The sequence below is a fragment of the Columba livia genome, chromosome 23 (assembly GCF_036013475.1).
Source record: "Columba livia isolate bColLiv1 breed racing homer chromosome 23, bColLiv1.pat.W.v2, whole genome shotgun sequence".
In the NCBI taxonomy this organism is placed as follows: Eukaryota; Metazoa; Chordata; class Aves; order Columbiformes; family Columbidae; genus Columba; species Columba livia.
The window spans coordinates 1,014,914-1,036,865 of record NC_088624.1 but is presented as its reverse complement, the minus strand read 5'-3'; the positions used below and the strand labels follow the sequence as shown (position 1 = coordinate 1,036,865).

The window sequence follows — 21,952 nt, the reverse complement described above, 5'->3', positions numbered from 1 at the left end:
CAGAATATATGTCTAAAGAAGAGCCAGAGCAACACAAGGAGAGGAGGACAAAGCTCTTACCTTCACTGCTCCGCCTCAGCTCGCATCATCTGTCCTGTGAACCAGGTGAATTCATGGGCATTTTCTACCAAGATGGATCATTCTAGATTGTGCACAAGGTTTTTATCCATGATATCAGCAAAATCAAAGCGACACCAGACCCACGATGAAAACAATCCAGCAAATGACCAAGAATAATTATAGGAACGTACTGAATCTTTCTTTGATTTACCATTAACTCTAGTAATGAGGCAGACAAGTGGTCTAATTGCATCCATGAATAAGCTGCTCTCTTACGAACGGCTTCAGATCTGCAAGGAAATAACTCTTTGCGTATGGATCCAAATGCAGAGGGAGGATTTTGAAGAGCAAACTACTTCAGCAAAAAGCTACACATGTAGTCATTGGGGCTCATCAGCTCTATTAGAAGGTCAGGTATCAAAATACAACTCCACAGAATTCCAAAGAACACCATTCCACATTTAAGGCACCCACAGAAAAGTCACCTCATCTCCTGAGGAGCCCACATCTCGGGATGTGGAAAAAAACACATGCTGGCACCATCCTGTGTGTTCAGGTTGGAGTAAAAACTGCCCTAATTTTGCAGCTGTGTTAAAGGGGGTTCTTAATTATACCCCGACCCCCTCCTGCTTCAGCCTTCTCCAGGCTAAACGAACCCAGCTGGGATCTCTAGCACTTGGACTCCTCCAGCCTACCAGTCCTGACGCCCACGCCACGCAGGTGCTTCCAATATCAGCAGCTGTGGCCGACTCAGACTTTTGCATGTTAAAGAGCTCTGAGCAAGGAACGGGGACTAAAAGGGAAAAGAGGAGTGACAATATGGCTCAGTCGCGCCCCCTTATGCAGGAAAGGTCTGGTATAGAGGAGGAAAACATCAGAGGCACCGCAAACGTTTTAGATACAGATATGCTGCACCATGTTCCAGGAGAACGGCTGCTGTTTAGTTCTCTTAAAGACCAAAAGCTCCCTTTGAGAAGCAGCAGAATCCTACGTCAAAATTCAATATTGCCAGTCGCAAAGGGCTTTTAACTATTGAGTAATATTTTTACTTTGATGCTTAATTACCCCCTACAGTCCGCAAACCTCTCCCCGTTGCTTCAGTCTGCAAGCTCCACAATCGCTGTGAAGCAAACAGCAATTACGCGTTTATTCCAACGCCACCAGCGCAACCCGAGTGGGCTCTGTCAATGCATAACTCCATAGCAGCAAAACGTAGAGGACAGGCTGAACTGGGAACAGGCTGCTTATTCTCTGCTGGCCTCCACATCAGCACGGCTGATAAGGATGCAAGACAAAGCTATGCCTAATTAACATACATTAATTTTAACCAGGAATCCATTCTCATATGTTAGAAGCCCCGGACAGCTTCTGCCCCCCCATGGCTTGTTAAGTTTCTCTGGTGAGATAAAGCAGCTTCACAGACATACTGCAAGTCATTTGTGCTGGAGAGAAAGGCAGGAGCAGCCCCAGGACAACGGCAAAGGGCCTGAGGCTTCGGGCTGTGCCTGATTTCAGACGCTACAGCAGCCAAGATCCAGGTTCAGCGTTTCTGATGAACCTGGTGCTGCGATTCCTGCTCTGCACGGCTCGGTGAGGTAAAGAACAAACTGCATGGCATAGCCAGGCAACAGGAGAAATGTACGAGCTGGAATCAGATGCTAAGGATGCTCAACAACATCTTACGGGGCGAAAGGGACGGGCTGCAGCGATGCTGGTGCAGCGGCTGCGAGACAAACCAGCCTGGGACCGCCCCGCTGCACGGTTTGCTCTTATTAGCACAGATTGTACTTTGTGCCCCAAAATACTAAATTCCTCTCCTTTGCATTAGGAATTACTTAGCATTTAATAGCCTAGAGAAACAGGGAAGGAAATAATTCAATTGCCCCAACCCCTCGCGTAGGTTTGAGAACTTCCATACTGTAAAGTATTGCTCTGACGCACCAGCTCCTACCGATTCGGAGGAAGCACGGCCCGAACGCGGTGTCAACAGAGTCCTGACCAAAACACCAGCTCAAAGCTGCGTCCAACAGATTCCTGTGTGGCTGGGAGCAGGGACGGGGCCGGGACACCAACAGCAGAGCTCAGGTTTCTTGGAAGTTGACCCTGATGCAGCTGCATGGAGAAAAGCTCCTGTTGGGTGACAAAAGCAGAGCAGTTTTAATTACAAATACAGGATTCACCTGATGGCAAAGCCTCAGGCAAACCTCCAGCAAGCACCAGCCTTCCCTTTGTTGCTTCCCTCACCCTAGTGAATAGGGTAAAAGGCACACGCTGCTTATTAGGACAGGTTGTACGCAGCCCTTCAGCTGGGTGTCTGGTTCTTGAACAGTGTTCGATTCTGCTACTCGTTATCCTCAGGTAATTACTATAAAAGGCAGCGCCTGGCTTAGCCACGTCTCAGAAATGCATTCACCTCAGAGCTTCCTACCCTGCAAAGTTCAAAAAGAAAGCTGCTCTCGCACAGGAGTGAACAGGGAGGAAATGCAGCTTGATCCTCCTGGATAAAGTGGCATTTCCAACCTGCACAGCAGCTGTGGAGCTCCAAGTGCTGCGGCTTTAGTACTGAAGCTGGAAGTTAGACTAGAGAAATTAATATGAATTCCACATCTATTCCCCTTAAACTGTCTGCTTCTCTGGAAGCACATCCTTCCTTTATCGAGCTATACACTTATTCAAACCATTTCGCTTCATTCCAGTCTTAAACGAGATCCAGACTACTACAAAAGTTCGCAGATGATACTTACTGTACTAGAAACAGTTTCCAGATCTAATCTAATCACTTCCAAGTGAAAAAAGGACAAGTCACAAGTGTTATTCCTCCAGACAATTATCTACCTGGAGCCAGAACCTTACCTGCTAGAAAGAACAAACCTTTGTGTCAAGATCTGAGGGACAATTTCACAGTGGCAGATGCAAACCAGTCTTACTTGGCCTTTTTCTCACATCTAACAGGCAGCATTTAGTCATCCTCCACAGCTGCCTTTTGAAATGGAGATTATGGAAAAAACACCCAAAACACAAACCCAAACCAACCGGTGTGGGCTCTGGAGATAAGAGGAGCTCAGTCTGACGGTGAGGCTGGGTCAAACAGCCTCAGGAGTTACGAAATATCGTCACACAGAGGAAAACAGGAATGTGTGTCCACCCAGCAAATGCTTCCAGCAGCAACGCCCGGTGAGGGGCACGACGCTTGATAACACAGGTGCTTCTCAGCTTGATAGAAATGACAATTCTGAAATCGCAGTTCACATCTCTGGCCTCCTCGGGAAGTCTCTCCCCGCCCGGGAGGCTGCACGGGGGTGTTTTTCCACCCAGGCTCCGAGCAGACGCTGAGGGACTGATGCACGTACAAAGGGCTGAACAATCAAGTCAAATACTTCCCAAAATAATTTTATTTCCTTTGAGCATTCCAATATTTATAAACATACTTTCCATAACTTTCCAAGATAACCCAGCAGCATCTGAGCACTGAACTGATTTTTTCAAACAACAACTTCATGAAAACAGGTTCTTTTTCTGCTCTGAAAGTACAAAATTATTTATGAAGCTGAATTGCTTGGCAACAGAAGCAGAGAACATATTTTCTTCCATAAAAAGCAATTTCTTTGCAGTCTCATTTTGCAGGCACGGACTATTACAGCAGAATCCTATAGGGCTTTTTATAGGTCACTGGGACACTAAAGTGCATCTGTTTATTGTCTCTTCATAGGTGCCACATGCACTTGTCAGAGATACGACTGACACAGCCCTGGTACCAGCTCGTGCTTTTAAGGATTGGTTTGTGTTGAGAATCAAGTGTTGGCTCTTAGGGGCTGTTTTTCCTGGTTAAGGCAAGTTGGCGTTTTTATATACAAGAGGAGAGCAGTTCGTACAATCCACGGCCTAAATTAACCAGGCTGATAATCACAAAATAATATCGCATTGTGTTGGTATACACCCTTATTCAGGGTATGTATTTATGCAAAATGAAAATATGGAGGTTACTCAGGAGTGCAAGTGTGTTTTAAATACAAGCCCCGAGCCCAATGTTACCCTTTTAAATTACTGTCTCCAAAATGTCCTGAAATATATAAACCGGAACGGGCTGCAGGGGTAAATAGCACATCACCATTTCTCTGCGGAAGCCACATTCTACATTTTCTAACTTTAAAAATTCGTTTTACATTAATTTAAAGGTCTATTTTGAAATGAGAAGTGTCAGTCTTTAAAGAACAGTGGGTAATACCATCTTTATATGGTAATGCTAAGTAACTTTATTGCTAATAAAATGTAGTTATTTCACTCTGAACAAGAACATGCACATAATCTCTGCGTGACTTAAAAATTCTCCGTCCTTAAAATAGTTACCAGACTATCAGCACTGATGAGAACTCGTGAGCGACGGCAAGAGAACCGCGTATCGCCCTTACGACACCAGGTAAGTATCCAGCTCCTGGCACTTGTAGCACGCGACGCTGTCTAATACCCACTCTCGAGTCACCATGGCAACGTCGGCTTTTTGCTGGATCGCTGTAAGACAAAGACAACCCATCAAACTGTTATCCATGAGTTAAACCAAGCTTAAGGTGAGCTTGCTGATATCCTTCTGATGAAGCTATTGGCTTTTTCTTTGACATTTTAAAGGCCTTGATAAAAACAAGAGTCTAAAACCAGCGATGTGGCACCACTACTCTTTTTAGCAAAGCGGGTAATGTTGCTGCTGCTAAAAGAAGAGCTGTTTGGCGGGGAGTTGTGAACACCGTAAAATAAACATGCAAAGCAAAGAGCACAGTCCTTGTTACGTTTAATTTAGGACCTCGGTGGCAGAGCCTCAGTTTCCACCTGCTCAGGCACACCGAGTCCATGACAAGCAATGAGTCTCATCAAGAGAGAAGCAACAGAAAATGACTGAAGTGCTCCCAGACTGTTCTGCACCGTTTCAGGATCTTTGTTCTCGTTTTCCCAGTGCCATGGAAACGGCGGTTGTTTTTACATCATCTTCCCGCTCCGCTTCTGTGTTGAACTCCACTGTAGCCTAACTAGCTCCCATTCATTCCATAACTCCCACTATCTCATTCCAAAGTAAGTTAGTCCGGAACACTTGCAAAGTCTCGTTTTTCTGGAGCATTTTGATTAAAGAAGAAAAATGCAAAGCTGTAGATCGGTTAATGCTTTGTTGCTAGATATTCTTTCTAGACCAATCTCGTCCCCCCTAAGGCTTTCTCCTGGATCTCACTCGTCCTCCGAGGGCACAATTCCCCACTTTTTAGAAATTATCTCCGGTCAGAGAAGTTTCTGGTGGAATCCAGGACAGCTGAGCCCAGAACAGGGTTTCCCTGCCAGACTCCATTGCTGATTCCGGAGATAATACAGAGCTTTCTTCCAAGACAAACCTCCATCTCCAGATGGAGCAGGATTTTATTTCAATTCCTCCACACACCTCTCTGATATTTAACTACTGAAAGGCCTGATGTGATAAAGACACTCCATGACAGTGTCCTTTTACCTCCATAATCCGCGTCTTCCATCCAAGCATCTGGCTGCACAACCACGACAGGAGTAGAATTCTAGGATTTCAAGATAAGAAAATAAAACTACTAGTTATCTGTCATTAAATCCCTCTCGCACCCATCTGCAGAGAGCGATAACTGGGCTAACTCTGCTCCAGTGCATCACTTCAGACAGGACTGTAAAATTGGCTGTAGAGAGAGAAAGACGTTAATTCCTGAGATTTTTCTGTGATTTCTTTCCAGGGTTGCTGTGACTAAACTAAAGGCTTCTTGCACATCATCTCCCACCACGTGGCTTTTGTAACTATAGCCCCTCCACTATGTGAAGTGTAACGTTCTTTCACACTTACCCTGGTGTGTGTGAACAGGTGAGGCTGCTTCACCACGGAGGCACCGCAAAGTTCCACCATCCATTCGAGGTGTTCTGAAGAAATCAGAGAAACAGATCAAAAACTTCAATGTTTTGTATCACCAACACTATTTCCTAAGGCCTCATGTGTTCATTCTATGATATAAACTAGCATAGTTTCAAAGAAATGTAAACCTTAGTAGAGAATAAGAGGTGAGGCTGACCGGTCTAGAGTTCCCCGGGTCCTCCCTCTTGCCCTTTCTGAAGCCTGCAGTGCCATTTGCTGTCCTCCAGTCCTCGGGCACCTCTCCTGTTTCCCAAGACTTGGCAAAGATGATGGAGAGCGGTCCAGCCATGACCTCAGCCAGCTCCCTCAGCACCCGCGGGTGCATCCCATCCGGACCCATGGATTTATGGTGTCCAGATTGCCCGACTGCTCCCTACATTGCCTCTGCTGTTAGTTTGATCTGCCATGCATTGGAAAAAGCTCTTCCTGTTGTCCTTGACCCCTCTCGCCAGGTTCAATTCTAAGGAGGCCTGAGCTTTCCTAGTTGCCTCCTCCACCCTCTGACAACAGCCTGATATTCTCCCAAGCGGCCAGCCCCTCCTGCCATGGTCTAGAAACTCTCCTCTTCCACTTGAGGTCCAGCAGTGCACCTCTTCTAGTCGGCTCCTGCACCCTTTGCATCAGAAAGTTATCGTCAAGGCACTGGAGGAGCCTCCAGACGGTGGCTGCCGGCCGAGCAGTCCTGCCAACCATCAGAGAAGTTCAAATCCCCCACCACAACCAGGGCCTGTGACTGTGAGGCTGCTCTCAGCCATCTGTAGAGGCCTCATCAACTTCCTCACCCTGATCTGGTGGCCTATAATGGACACCCACAATAGTATTCCCCTTGCCAGCCTGCCCCTTAACTCTCACCCATAGACTCTCAACTCGCTCCTCATCCGTGCCTGGACAACACTCAATACATTGTAGTTGCTCTCTCACGTAAAGAGCAACTCCACCAGCACGGCTGGCTGGCCTGTCTTTCCTGAAAAGGACACAGCCACCCATGGCCACATTCCAGTCACAGGTGCTGTCCCACATCTCCATCATTGCCACTAGGTCATCATCTCCTGCCCTAACACAGGTTTCTGACTCCTCCTGCTTATTCCCCGTGCTGCACGCATTGGTGTGCGGGCATTTCAGAGAGCGAGCGAGCACACCAGTTTCACCCCAGAGGGATGGGAGGCCTCCCAGCCTTCATGGACTCCAGACACACCTGTAGTCATATCAGTGAAAGGTCCGTAGCAACAGATCTCAAAGTCTTTAAAGATCTGAAAAACAAGGAGCATGTTAACAGAGTCCAGATGGTATCTTTAAAGGACAAGATTTAATATGCTGGTTTGATCGCAATTCTAGGACTGGTTATCATGCTATCGCTGTTTCACAAAGTATTTCTGATGCTCTTTGTAACCTACAAAACAAAAGAACAGCAGCAAAAAAACCCAACCCCATGCTATCCTATACCAATGGTATAAAGTGACAGCATCCACTTGCTTTGTGTTTATTTGACCTTGTTAAAATCAGCGTCAATAAATTACTTTTTAATTATGCAGGCTATATAGATTTTAATTATATGAACCAAGTAAAAAAGATATTCCAAATTATGTATCTAGCTGTATTTTAATATTCCACGGCTATGCTTTACGTCTGTACTTGGGTTCTGTCTTTGGTTTTAAATGTCTGTTCATTATGTATTGAAGTAAACAAACCGCTTCTAAATGTCAGAGTGCCCTGTACCAATTATTGTGTGAGTTCCAGTAAGTCAAGTCAGTATAAAAAAATAATTTACATGTGTATTATAAAGCTGTTGTATGTGACAGTCATAGCACGGATAGTGAGTCACTTGGGCATATCTGCTCTCACCTTTCACGTATAAAAAGGCTGAATTTGTACAACTCTGTGTATAGAGAACAGCAGAGAAATCGGAAGAACTTGCAGATATTCAGCCAGCGTAGGCACATGTGAAACAGCCGCAGCAGGACGGGGTTTTCACCCCGATGTGCTCGTACCTTGGCAGTCAGAGCCTGTCGAGCCCTCCTTGGACCCTGGTGGTTCCTCCCGTTGATTACGTCTCCTCGAACTTCAAAGCTCTCCTGGAACACACCACAAACAAGCAGGCAGAGGTCAGAGACCGAGGAGGTTTTCCTGGTCGGAGCTCTGCATCTGGACAGGAAGAAGCTGCTGGAATTCAGAACTGGAAAGCTTACAATTACACGTGTACAGAAAGTTAATTAAAAGGCTTTTCAAAAAAAAAAAAAAATGGCTGAGAGCAGCAATGAAACCCCTGCAGCAACAGACAGTTTTTAAACAAACTGATTAGAGTCGAAACATAGTTTAGTAAACTATAAAAGAAGGGGCACACTCCAAGACCATGATTAACTTATCAGTACAGTCTCATTTGATATAAATTAATTATCAGTACATAACCTCTAGATCTTCAACATCTACTTTATTTCAAGGCATTCATTTAGTGTATAGTTTGATAACAAATACAGTGCTGCATTTGATCATTTCAGGCCCACATCTGACTCAAACTCCCACTTCTCCACGACTTCTTGCAACTTCTCCGAAGCTTCTGATGCAGATTCACCTGCTACAAAAGTATGAAAACCAGCTGCATATCTTCAGTTTACTTGGAAAAAAACAGTTGGTTTTCACTATAATTGGAGGCTCTTTGCTTAAAGCAACGTGAGAGCGTATGACAATGTTAACAGCTGTCCCACGTATCAAATAAGCCATTATATATATTAAATGTTTAGACAATATCTGAGGCTACTGATGGATCTATTAATGTAACAGTATTGATTACACATTTGACATTTCACTCTTAAGAGACTCACCTCATCCAGTATCCTCCCTTCTTGGAAAGACTGAACGACCCCTAAATAAAAAGATCAGAACAGGACAAGTCATTTTATCCAGCAAAATTGCTCTTCCACTGCCAACAGGCTGACTTCATTGCTATATTAAACTAAAAGAACTTGTACTAAGGGAAACTGAATACATTATGATGCCTGAGAGAACGTAATGATTTTTTTTTACCTCTCATAAATAAGACTAATTTTGCACTAACTGATGCCATACATCTCAAAGATTTAGATGAAGAGCGTGGAAAGGCATTTGTCAGTGGGCAGCAAACCAGGACAAGTATTCAGAAGAGAAAGCAGCTGCTTTTACTGTAAAAAGTGAAGAGTACATTGGTGGTAGAAGGGCAGAGACTATTTAGCTGCAAAACAAGTTATACTTACACTGATAACTAACGACCCATTTCCTCCCTGCGATACCCAGAAAGTACTTGAGTGTCCGTTCACACACCAGCTCCTTGTCTGCAGAGCAAATGAGAATGAGATCTTTGAGTTTTGAATGTCCCGTCCATTAAATCCAAAGAAAAAAATAAAGGTAACATTAACTTCAAATCACACAAGGAAACAAAACATCCCCTCACTCTGATTGACTGAGGTCATTGCAGGATGAGCATGAGCCAGCACTGGGCCCTTGTGGCCAGGAAGCCAATGGTACCTGGGGTGGGTTAGAAGGGGGTGGTCAGTAGGTCAGAGAGGTTCTCCTGCCCCTCTGCTCTGCCCTGGGGAGACCACACCTGGAATCTTGTGTCCAGTTGTGGCCCCTCAGTTCCAGCAGGACAGGGAACTGCTGCAGAGAGTCCAGCGCAGCCACCAAGATGCTGGAGGGAGTGGAGCATCTCCCGGGTGAGGAAAGGCTGAGGGAGCTGGGGCTCTGGAGCTGGACAAGAGGAGACTGAGGGGGGACTCATTCATGTTCACAGATATCTAAAGGGGGAGTGTCAGGAGGATGGAGCCAGGCTCTTCTCGGTGACAACCAGTGACAGGACAAGGGGCAATGGGTGCAAACTGGAACACAGAAGGTTCCACTTGAATTTGAGAAGAAACTTCTTCCTGGTGAGGGTGGCAGAGCCTGGCCCAGGCTGCCCAGGGGGTTGTGGAGTCTCCTTCTGTGCAGACATTCCAACCCGCCTGGACACCTTCCTGTGTAACCTCATCTGGGTGTTCCTGCTCCATCGGGGATTGCACTGGATGAGCTTTCGAGGCCCCTTCCAACCCCTGACATCCTGTGATTTTGTGTGATTCTATGAAATAGAATAAGAAAGATGCCCAAATTTAAACAAAAAGAGAGAGAAGAAAATAATACTTATTCAAATTTACTGCTCAACTGTCTGCCTGTTTGTTTGCCTAGAGTTAAAATTCCATATGGTGTGTAAATATAGGATTTGTTTATATGGCTCCCAACAAACCTGTTTTCATTATGACATGGGTTGTTCCTTCAGTAATGCGATTAGATAAAGTGCTCCGAGTTTTTCTCGCAAACTTCTGGACCACCACCTGAAAAGCAGTTAAGAAAATTAATAGCTAGAAAAGCAGGTTAAAAATAACAAGCAACAACTTCAGTTCATAGGAGTACAACGCAATAACGTAGTTACTTGAAAGTAATGATTTTTGTTGGCACACAGCATATGCATTTCCTTAAAAGTCAATAATTTCGGTACCATTCAACAGGCTAAAGTAAAGACAGCAGTTTATAAACCAAAAGTAATATCCTCCTGGAAATGCACTGTAGGAACAGGTTTATCACCAATTCCGAACTGATTAATTACAGAAATCTTCACTGTTGATCAGAATTTGGGTAAAGAAGCAGCATTTGAGAACATTAAGGGAACCAACCGAGCAGCCTCTTCCCCTTCCAGCTGCAAGGCTTTCCAGAAATGGAACCCTCTTGCTTTGGAACAACGTCGTTTTCCATTAGACAGTAAACAGTCATTTCAAAAGTTCCAACTTCACCAAAAGCTTAATAATGCCATTTACAGGCAGCGATTCTTCATGTTTTCAGGAGTGAGTTTGACCGATGTTGCTGTATTACAGACCTGTGATTCCTGTCAGATTAGTTTCCACTATATTAGTTCTCTCTGTGTTGATGATTATGATGGTAATCAGGAACAATTAAAGAGCGATCTTTAAAACTTCTGAACTATACTTACATGCTCGCTTTGAGTCAGACCCGATGCCACTATTGACATTTCTTTCCTGTTGGTCACAACGGGACTCGCTGCACTTTCTTTCCCAGCTGCATTGTGCAGAACAGACGTTGGAAGACACGAACTTCTCGTCGATTTACACTCCTGAGTGCAGCTGTTATCAGCACTTGGAGCTGCAACAGAACGAGCGGTCACTTCTGCACTTGGAGGGTTAAGAAGCCTTACAGAGGAGCAGGATTTACTTGGACTCCTGGTCACATCTCCAGAGACATTTGGTAAGACAGACGCACTGTTGAGCCTGGTCCCAGAATTCTGCTCATCTGCATTTCCTGAAAGAAAAGAAATTACTCCTTGAATCAATTTCATCCTTTTTGTAGTCACGGTAGAGCGCTGATGCTGTACCCGTTAAGTTTAAATACTGCAGTCACTTCCTCTCCTTATTTATTACCTTACCTTTGCCTCTATCGTTACTATTTCCTGATCCATAGCAGAGCCACTAGAACACCTGTGAAACTTTTAGTCACATATATATATATATATATAAAGTTAGGAATAAAACATCAGCGTCTCACTGAAGAGCTGAATTTCGGTAAAATTCTGCTAACGTCTCAACTTTAAATTAACACTGATCTGTGGTAGAGGGGAAAAAAGAACTAGCGATAGCCACACAACTGTTTTTTAAAAAGCTGGGCAAGGTTTTCATTGCTATTTACCTCTCTCTCGTCTCATTTGTTCCATTCCAAGTGTTCCTTCGCTACTGGAATGCGGCAGGTTCCTATGGACAGGTAAAAGTTGACAGTCCTGACTTCCGTGCTGCTCCAGCACTGCCTCGAGTTCTGCCATTTCTTGCTGAAGTTTTTTTAGGTTATTTTGCATAATATTCTTCTGCTGCAGGGGCCACATAATTGTGCCAACATTAGCAAGCTCAGCTTTAAACAGCAAGGTTAATTTATTTGAATAATACTTGAAAATTAGAAACAGCAACAACAGTAGTTCTACAGGTCTTGATTAATTATGCTCCTAGAAATGATCCAGCGACACAACAAACATGAAGAAAGCGATTTGCCACAACACCGACTTCACAGCTTTCAGGTACTTGTTTATATCCCAGAACACAAACTGGAATTCAGTGCCTAAACTCACCTGTGTAGTAAGGATCTCACCCTGAGAGAACGGGCCACATGAATCCTCTACGATACTTGTCTCGCTGTCAGATCCAGACGCTTCACCTTGAGGAAAGAAGAAGAAAATCTGAATTGGTTAAAGAAAAAAACCCAAACTTCTTCCATAACTCCTTACCACATGGACCTTTCAGCCAACTGTTAACTATAAAGGGGCAGGTTTTGAAAACACTTAAATTAGAAGCACAGATGTAGTTTAAGTGAACATTTTGAAGAATACCGTGTCACACATGCAAACTCCAAAAAACCTCAGTGTGATGACATGACAAACACAGTCGCAGAGACTAAAAATAAATCTGAGTTTGTACCTGGGTTTGCTCCCATGCTTTGCTCTTCTTGGCGTTCATCTCTGGAGTCAGGTTTGCTTCTCTTCAGCCCCCAATTACAACTTGGAGAAGTTTCTTTACCCTCATCCACTTGTTTGGATGGATGAACTTGTACTGACAGTTTCTTCAGCTCTTGTGCTCCATCAACTGATTCTTCAGACATGTTGGATTGGGAGGAAAATAAGTTGACGGAGCATTCGGATTCCTGGCTTGGCGAAACACATCTGCCGCTTGGGGCAGCTCCGGGCGTTTTCTGCGCATTATTGTCACCGCTACTTCCACGAGGAGGCAACGCGATGGGACTTACTGAAGACTCTACCACAGATGGCACTTGTTTACTGCTCTGCAAAGGTGTGCTTGCTGATTTGCCATTTATTAGCGACTGAAAACACGGTAACTCTTCATCCTCGCTAGATTCTTCATCTGAAGATTGCAGTTTCCGCGCTCTTCTTCGAGATCTGGGAATACCTCGAGATGTGGGCTTAGAGCTAACACTCCGATTGTGTAGTTCTGTTACCGGGGCGTTGTTACTTTTCACAAACACAGCAGATCTCTCTCTCCTGTCAGTTTCAGAAAAGCTGGGGTTCTCCTCAATATCATCGTCAGAGCACAACAGGCCATCAGGGGTCTCAGACGAACCTGTAAAATCACTATTCCCTTTAACAGGCTCTTCCAGAGCCTGTGTAACTAAACCCTCGAGCATCCCTGTGCCAGCAGTTTGAGTTGCTGCTTCTTCATTCCCCTTTACTTGTTCTCTTTCTCTTTTGCTATGTTTTTTCCCAGTGCCTTCAAGGCCGAGCTCAGCGGGTCGTTGCTGACACGTTACAGGACAAATCATTGATTTGTACTGAAAATGTGGTAGCGGTGCTTTGCCATTAACACCCTCAGCCCTTCCCGCTTGATCGCTGTCTGAACTGCTGCACATTTCATCGACTGTGTTTAAATCAGCTCTTTCGAAAACTTGCACTTCTGTATCATCTTGATCACTTTGGCTTCTCTTACTCTTGACTGGATTCTGTCTCAGCTCACTTCCTATCCCTAGGTCAGTTGACACTGCCTTTTCATTTTCCTGCTCTCCTTTCTGCAATTTGTCTTTGCCTTCAGTCCTAACGGTACCCATTCCCATCGGTGTCAGCTTCCCTTGATTTGCAACCTGTGAAACATCCTGATGATCCTCTGCCTGTGCACATTCAGTGTCACCAAAGCAAGTCACAGGACTAACACAAGATTCCTTGGCTTTACGTGGCTCTTCCCCACAAGCCCTACTCAAGCTCTCAGTTCTCTCTTGCAAGCTTTCTGTTTTTAAATATTTGCTACGCTCATCTTCTCCCTGCTCAGCACACGAGCTCTTTAGAGTTTCGGAAGCAGCATCTCCTACTGCACGCGCCTTCGCAGGAGTAGGATAAAGGCTAAACGACAGGCGTTTTGAATGCCTAAATATATTCCGCAGATACTGCGTGTCTAACTCACTGTCTTCAGCTTCCTCGGTCACTTCCAAGCCATTTTTAGCCATTGGCAACCTTTCAGTTCTTAAGTCGCCTGGAACTTTTAGCGTTTCGCGTCTGCTACCCTGGGGAAGAGCAGCAGGAGGTTCAGACGTCTCTCCAGGCAGGGGGGAAGCCGCTGAAGGCGGCTCTAGGAGCAAAGGGCTTCCTCGTATTTCACTTTCTTGAGAAGCCGTGTCGGGTGCCAAGGAACCATAATTTGAGCGCTGACAACAAGATGTAGGATTGAGAATTTTTCCAGTTCCTGCAGCATCCAACGAATTCTTTAGACTGATCTGCATTTCATCTGCTTCCAGATCCCCACCCTTGAGATCAGCGAGTGGCTGGTCACTCACCACATCGCGGGGCTCACGCTGCTCTTTGCACTCACAAGCGTGAACCAACACGTTCCTCTGGACTCCAGAGAAAGACCCTTCGGGGTCGCTCTCATGCTTTTTCGCTCCCTTAATCACTCCTTTTCCCATTTCTTTCGTCATTTCTTCAGAAAGTAACTGAAGCCGCCTGCTGCGCCTGACTTGTCTTTGCTCCGAATCGGCTTTCCTTGGTTCTTCACTGCTTGGATAACTATCGATCTGGGGCTCAGCTGCATCAGGGGACAGGGAGTTTCTATCCACTACTAACTGCAGGGCGCACATGGTTCTGGTAGAACGTCTGCTTCTTTTTGCTGCGGAACCATTTTTTTTTGTGCTTTTCTGATTGGAGTTATTCAAATCCAGCTCCGCGTCACAGTGCTTGCCAGTCACCTTTTCAGCAGCTTTTTTCCACCTGGATCCTCCTCCTTCCTCAACTTCTGCCACTGTATTACCCTCTTTATTCTCAGAGAGGCGACTCTCATCAACAGCAGAGCTTTCCTCACATCTTTTCTTTTCAGCATCTCCAAGGCACAAATCAGCACTTTCAGGGCACCCATCTGCCTCCCCTACATCTTTTCTCTTGATGAAATCCTCGGGTCGCAGGACACTGACAGTCTTCCTTCTCCGTTTTAGTCTGTCTTTGCTGGAGTTATTCCAGGACTTATCAGCAGCTGCATCTTCCTTTTTTTTTGTAGGTAAAACATCTCTAAAGACAAAAGGGGGATTTGACTTCCTCTCTCTCTTGTATGTTTTCCCAAATATTTTGTCTTTGATACTATCTGCTGTTTCTTTTGACCATCTCTTATTTCCTTCAGCCACCGCAGTTTCTTTGGAATCGACCATAGGGTCAGTCTTTTGTGAAACACAGGATTCTTTATCTGATAAAGATGTGTCTCCTTCACCCGAAATGTCAGTTGCTCCAGCAGAATCATCGTGAGACGGAATCTCCTCGCTTTTTGAAAACCATTCATTGACTTTCTGAATGCTTCGCTTCAGCCTCTTCCTCGAGACTTGATTCAGGGCAGCGCAGTCAAGTGCCTCTGGCTGAAGCAGCTTCTCCAGAGGAAGTTCTTTGTCATTGAGAGGATCATTCTCAGGTTCATCCATTCCCGCAGCTTCCACGCTTTGTGCAATATCTATTTCCTTGCTTTTATCCAATCTGCTCTCTTTGAAGTCAAACTCTTCGCTATTACTATCGCATAGAGTTTGCTCCACATCCATTTCTTCTGTGTTCTCAAAGAAAGACGTGTCCCCATTCCTTACGGGACTGTCACGCTGCTCTGTGAGCTCTGCAGGGAGAACATTTAAAGGGGAACTCTGGTATTCAGCCACATTCCCGTGGGCAGGTTTGGCATATTCAGTGATGCTCCGAGTGCTTTCCTTGCTCGAGCCTTCCTTCGAGAGATCACTTGCACCTGAAGATTCATAGGGATCATAAATTATTAAGCTCTATTTTACACACACAAGAACAATGACAAGCTTAATAGCTACTTTGTTATAAAAGAACCATTCTTATCTCACCCCAAACCAGAATCTTACACTGCACAAACCTCCCTCTAAAGGGAGAAGGATAAAATTACATATGACATGTTACATGCAGCTTCTTACACGAATTACCAGACAGTGCTCTCAACTTGTATTATAAAGAATAATACAGCTTACATAGAATAGAATAAGTTTTGCACCTTGATCAAGTTACCTTTCTTCCCCTTCCTTTTCCTGTGCATAGAATATCCACACTTTACGTATCTAGTCTATGGGTATAGTCTTGCATTATAGTGTCACTAGCTGGAGGCATCAACAAAACTACAATGTACAAGACTGCAAGTGTGTATTTAATCATATGAAATCTAAATGTTAACTTGTGGTCTTTCTTTCAAGCTTAACCATTTTTGTCACCAAAGTAATAAACACACCTATGACATTGGGTAGAATCACTTCTTCAGCACCCAGCTTGTCGGGCTGTGTAGTGCGAGGATATTCATTCCCCTTCTCAGCACTCTTGAGCTCTTCTGCGTTTTCTTGAGATGAAATCGGAAGTGCTTCTCTGTCTTGTAACCTGCTGAGAAGGGAAATCTACTTTCATCACAGAGAAAAATCACCACAAACAGAAGATGATGCTTATTTTTCCCGTTTCGCTTTCCAAAGCAGTTTTTGGAGCAGTCGGGCTGCACGACTGACATTCACTGCAACCAGACCCCTTCAGAACCTCAGGCCTTTTTTTTAATCCCCTCCCACATTCCTGAATTGAACATTTACTTTCAAAAGCATAGTACATGCTTTTCTCTTGAAGATCTACAAAACATTCAGAAAACAGCTTTAAAGAATATTGTACAACAAACAGAACTACTGTCTTTAGAAAAGATTAATTCCTTAATCACCTTTACTTACCCAGCATGGTTCGCCTGTTTAAAAAGCTCTTCAGATGAATCAGAGCCTAAAAACAAATGAGCTGTTACTCTGGTTGAATGGATACAGAGAAAAACAGCTGCTAGTATTTAGAGTTTTGAACTGGAAGTCAGAGCAATATATTCAAACATCTGTCTCAGATCCTTTGACTGATCTTGGTAGAATCCCAGAATGTCCAAGATTCCAGGTGTGGTCTCCCCAGGGCAGAGCAGAGGGGCAGGAGAACCTCTCTGACCTACTGAGCACCCCCTTCCAACCCACCCCAGGTACCATTGGCTTCCTGGCCACAAGGGCCAGTGCTGGCTCATGGAAGCCATAAGGAATAAAAAAGAGGCAATGAACACTATCTGTTAAAAGGAGCAATTCCTTCCTGGAAGGAAGGGGGAGAAAACAGACGACACACGGCATCTATCTTGTTTCTAGCAGCAGACAGCACCAGATAAAAAGGAAGCTCTGAAAAGCCAGCAGAGACAGAATATTCCTTCCTCAATTTGATTCCATTCTTATCTCTGGTTATCAACTAGAGCCTCAAACACTGATGACAAAGCTTAATATCGTTTAGAAAATAGTAGTTATCATTAGTTGTAACAACAACTTCATTCACATCCATAAGGATCTTCTTTGTATCTCATACACTGAGCAGTAGAGGTTTACTACAGTAGCGTTATTTCCCACAACATAATAAACTACGTAAAAACCCCTTTGATTTACCAGCTTTGAACTGTCCATCATTTGTCCCTTTGATCTCATTTAAGGAGACATTACCGTTTATAAAGACTTTGAACACCATCACCTTTCCCTACTTTGTAAGCATTAGATACAACTCAACACCAGATCTTACCGAGCTCTATATAAATCCCTTTTTGAGAACCGCATTTCTGCTTTTTGTTTCTTAGGGAACACCTTTTGTCCCCAGTATCTGTAAGCGGAGCATCCACATGAGCTTCCTGCCGACAGGAGAATACAAAGGTATTTGTAACAGCACGTTACTTCAAAACAATAAGTAGTAATTATTTAAACTGCAGAAGGGGGGGCTGATACAGATGAACTATGTATTTAAATCAAGAATCTAACACATGTAACTTATCATACTGATATCAGTGATTGAACAGAAACAATTACCATGCATTTAACAGCTAAAATCATTCACAGTTTTATCCTATTTAATATTCACAGAATCCCAGAGTGTCCGGGGTTGAAGGGCCCTGGCAAGCTCATGCAGTGCAATCCCCCATGGAGCAGGAACACCCAGATGAGGTTACACAGGAAGGTGTCCAGGCGGGTTGGAATGTCTGCACAGAAGGAGACTCCACAACCCCCTGGGCAGCCTGGGCCAGGCTCTGCCACCCTCACCCCAACAAGTTGCTTCTCAAATTTAAGTGGAACCTCCTGTGTTCCAGTTTGCACCCATTGCCCCTTGTCCTGTCACTGGTTGTCACCAGAAGAGCCTGGTTCACCCTTTAGATATATGTAAACATGAATGAAGTCACCCCTCAGTCTCCTCCAAGCTCCAGAGCCCCAGGCAAGAAACAACGTACAATCACCCCAAGTTGGGTCATGTCTTAAGAATTCTTAAGACATATTCATGGTCTTACCACTAAAAAAGTAAAAAGCCTACCAATATTCAGCCTCATTAAACCAGCAGTATAAAAAAGCTTTCAATCTTTAAATTCAGGTCATTTTACGCAAACAACTTTTTAAAGTAGGTTAAGAAGACAAAAACCATTTAGATGTCCTTGTCTGGAATCATATTCAAGTCAAACAGTGACCTGAGAGCAACCCAGAGTCTCTTATTCCATTTATTTATACACATTCCAAAAAAACCCACTACACAATCCATAAAAATAAATTAGGGGAAAAAATACCAAGGTGCAGTTTTCTTGTCCATTTCCTGTAGCACTTTTGTTCCTGTTTCTGAAGCCCTTGCTTTGGACGACAGACCTTTCCTTACCCAGGAGCTCGGCAGCCGTGGCTTCTGTGGATGTTTTAGGAACGTGACGACTGTTTAAAACTGGAAAATGTCAACAGGAAAGAAAAGCAAAAATATTTTCTTACACTGAGCAAGACAACAGGTATGAAATATTAATAAAATAGACCCTACATAACCAGCACATATACAGCTAAAGTACAATTCCCACATGGAGTACTGCACAGTAAGTAAATACCCTGTAACTAATTACAATACAAATGCCAAAATCTTATTTTAAAAAAAAGGGGGGGATATACATTCAGACCACTTACACTTTACTCCAGTGTCCAGCTCGAACGCATGGATAGTTTCCAGCAATCCTTCAATTAGTTGCTTAAATCTGGAATTCTCTTTCAGACTTCTGAAATAACATCACCACATGAGTTGTTTTAAGACAAATGTACGGGTCGACTATGAATAGTCCTCCTAGAATTTAGGCTGAACAAAAAAAAGCAGTAAAACTCCAAGTGGGAGCTGAGACAGCCAGCTCCTCAGCCTTTCCTCCCACGGGAGATGCTCCACTCCCTCCAGCATCTTGGTGGCTGCGCTGGACTCTCTGCAGCAGTTCCCTGTCCTGCTGGAACTGAGGGGCCACAGCTGAACACAATGAGATATTATTACCAAGGGATAACAACACAATCCCCCAAAAGAACCATTTCTACAGGAATTAAAACCATCACAAAGTGAAGATTTTGTGGTTTTCCCCACATAGGTTTAGCACGGAGAAATAAATTGTAACAACTGAACAATAACACAGTCTATACTCGTCCGCACAAACAGTTGCTAAGGGTGGTGTCTTCACCTGCGACCACTTGGGAAAAGTTTCTATTGAGACAAGGCACTGCAGACTTGCTCCTCTAGAAAACAAGTTCACCTAATAACCACCTTTTCTTTTTTATATTAAGACAATGATTAACTTTTCCTTCAAGTTCAAACTTCTCACCCCCAAGCCCACCTGCAAAGCTGCATTACCTCTTGGTGACCTCGGTCTTGCACAGCGGACACTGTATCACACCTTTCTTCTTTTTGCTGAGGAGCTGGAACATGCAGAACCTTGGAAAAAAGAATAATCACAGTGGTAACAAAAGAGAGGCTTATAATTTCTTTAAAACTGAGCCTAGGCATGCACCACTTAGTAGAAATCCTTCAATATCCAGTTGAATGTATTTTTGATCTGCTGTTACTCTGGATGAATCAATCCCCTTTGACACACCCTACAACTGCAGTTATTTCTTATGTAGAATTAATTTCCCCCCCCACATAGTTACCCATTAAGTTATCACAACGCAGTATACATCGTTAGCACTGAAGCAGTACACACGGAGAACTGGTGCTACAGGCAGGGCTTTGGGTTCTCTGATAACGGCTGGTTTTACAAGACACCAGTCCAAACAGTGATACATGGGAAAGGTTTATCTTGTGGGGCAGAAGGTGCTGGGACAGGAATTAGCAGGGCTCATTGGAGAGCTTTAAACTCGACTCGAAGGGGGATGGGGATGTAGCATTAGAAGGGCATCACTCTGGAGTTGAAGAAGGCTGGGAGGCCTCCCATCCCCCTGGGGTGAAGCCGGAGTGCTGGGCTCGCTCTGAAGCGCCTGCGCACCAAAGCGCAGACCCCTGGCATTCTGGGATTCTGTGAGAATACGAATAGATTGACTAAGCATTACAATTAAAAAGATTGCAAACCTACCTGCAGAATATGTGATCGCATTTTGTTGAAACCGGCTCCTTTATCACATCCAAGCTACAAAAACAAAGGAAAAGAAGAAAAGCCAGTCAGTTACATTTCTTTTCCTAACTGGGTAGAGGACTGACGCATTTAGCTTGAAACAGGTGAGCAAAATTTACTAGAACACAAGAGCAAAATACAGGTTGTTTTGCACTTTCTCGCTTGAGCCCTACAAAACATTAATATGCTTAGCCTTAAAAGACAATTCTTTTTGCTTTCTGATAATCCACAGAACTGAAAAAGCATTTGAAAAGAAAGAAAAAGAGAGAAAAACAAATGACTCATTAACTATGTTAAGAGAGAGCTCACATTATTCTCCCAACATACCATATTGGGCACTCCAAGTTCTTCTGCATCGCCAAAAGCACATTTTGTACATCTCCAATACCAATCATGGACAAGTCCATCCTTCGCATCCAAAATTACTCTACAGGAAAAAGAAAAGCAATCAGCTTTGTGTCTGATCTGTTTCATCCCTTACACATGTTTTTGCCTGTGTGGCTTTTCTATAACATCCTGAACAGTATCAAATACTTGGCTGCTGTTTATTGAGTGAGGCTTTACAGCACTGTGGGAGTTCTTACTCTGTTTACAGGTAAAACCTGGCAAATCTTTTTAGTCAAGGGAACAAAGTAGCACGGAAACAGCCATCAGCAGAAACGCAGCAAGGGCTCACACAAGCATAAGAGTGAATAGGGGGGCAGGTAGGCGGAAAAGGCTGTGGAGGACACAGAGGACCCTGGGAAGCACTTAGACCACCCAGCACAGCTAAGGCCCCACAGCAAGTATCACGAATCCTCAACATGAAGAGAAACAAGTTAGAATCATAGAATAATTTTGGTTTGATCATCGAGCCCAACTGTTCCCCCACCCCTGTCCATGCCCCATGTCCTGACAACCTCATGTCCGTCTGTCCAGCCCTCCAGGGGTGTTGACTCCAGCACTGCCCTGGGCAGCCCGTTCCAACGCCCCACAGCCCTTTGGGAAAGAAATTGTTCCTAAATCCAACCTCAGCCTCCCCTGGCGCAACTTTACGCGGCAGCAGCTGGGAAGCAGGGACGGGCCCTGCAGCGGGGCCTGTCAGCAGACCGACGCGAAGCGGCCCAGTACCCGACTCCAGCCGCCCCACCCCGACCATCCCACCGGCACAGGGAGAAGCGGTGGTGCAGGCCGCGGGACGCTGCCGAGGCCGAGCCCCGTGAGCCCGCCCGGCCCGGGGCCGCTCACCCGCCCTCAGAGCCGTCCTGATGCGCCCATCGCATTTCGCGCCTTTCAGTCACGCCGATACACACCGCACCAACCAGCCAATCCTATTCCTCAACCACAGCACGTGGTCCTAGACACGCCTTCTAATTGGCTTCTCCCCTTCACATGATTCCCTCACAGCGGGGCGGGCGGGGAAGAGCACAGCTGATTGGCTGTGCTGTATTGCGTCAGAGAGAGCAGCAGTTGGCGCGGTGCATTGTGGGAGTTCCGGCGTCAGCTGGCGCCGTACCCCTCCCCGGCTCTGTTTATTGTTGTGGCTCCG

The 21,952-nt window shown here is 44.8% G+C and overlaps 1 protein-coding gene across 7 annotated transcripts; it reads right to left on the bottom strand.

Moving 5' to 3' along the window:
* Positions 1-3,434: 3,434 nt before the first annotated feature.
* Positions 3,435-21,801, bottom strand: BRCA1 (BRCA1 DNA repair associated). Of its 7 annotated transcripts, XM_065039152.1 has the most exons (22): positions 21,652-21,801; positions 20,752-20,851; positions 20,386-20,439; positions 19,668-19,748; positions 18,968-19,056; positions 18,592-18,737; positions 17,568-17,673; positions 16,709-16,754; positions 16,234-16,379; positions 12,442-15,732; positions 12,096-12,181; positions 11,666-11,840; positions 11,195-11,281; positions 10,956-11,125; positions 10,215-10,302; positions 9,193-9,270; positions 8,785-8,825; positions 7,954-8,037; positions 7,161-7,215; positions 5,900-5,973; positions 5,546-5,606; positions 3,435-4,569 (listed from the first exon to the last, which is right to left on the bottom strand). In XM_065039152.1, exons 2-22 carry the CDS (start codon positions 20,838-20,840, stop codon positions 4,466-4,468), a joined length of 5,151 nt encoding a protein of 1,716 aa, XP_064895224.1. In that variant the 5' UTR covers positions 20,841-20,851; positions 21,652-21,801; the 3' UTR covers positions 3,435-4,465. The 7 variants fall into 7 exon arrangements, with proteins under 7 accessions (XP_064895224.1, XP_021136715.2, XP_064895222.1 ...); XM_021281040.2 differs by having other exon boundaries at positions 10,956-11,281; XM_065039150.1 differs by having other exon boundaries at positions 10,956-11,281; positions 11,666-11,837.
* Positions 21,802-21,952: the final 151 nt, after the last annotated feature.

Coding starts and splice junctions, on each gene's coding strand:
- BRCA1 (XM_021281040.2), bottom strand. CDS start 20,840: ATGCGAAGGATGGACTTGTCCATGATTGGTATTGGAGATGTACAAAAT. Junction 16,380..16,708: donor AAACAGGCGAACCATGCTGG/GTAAGTAAAGGT, acceptor TTCCCTTCTCAG/CAGGTTACAAGACAGAGAAG. Junction 8,826..9,192: donor ATGGGTCGTTAGTTATCAGT/GTAAGTATAACT, acceptor CTTTTTATTTAG/GGGTCGTTCAGTCTTTCCAA.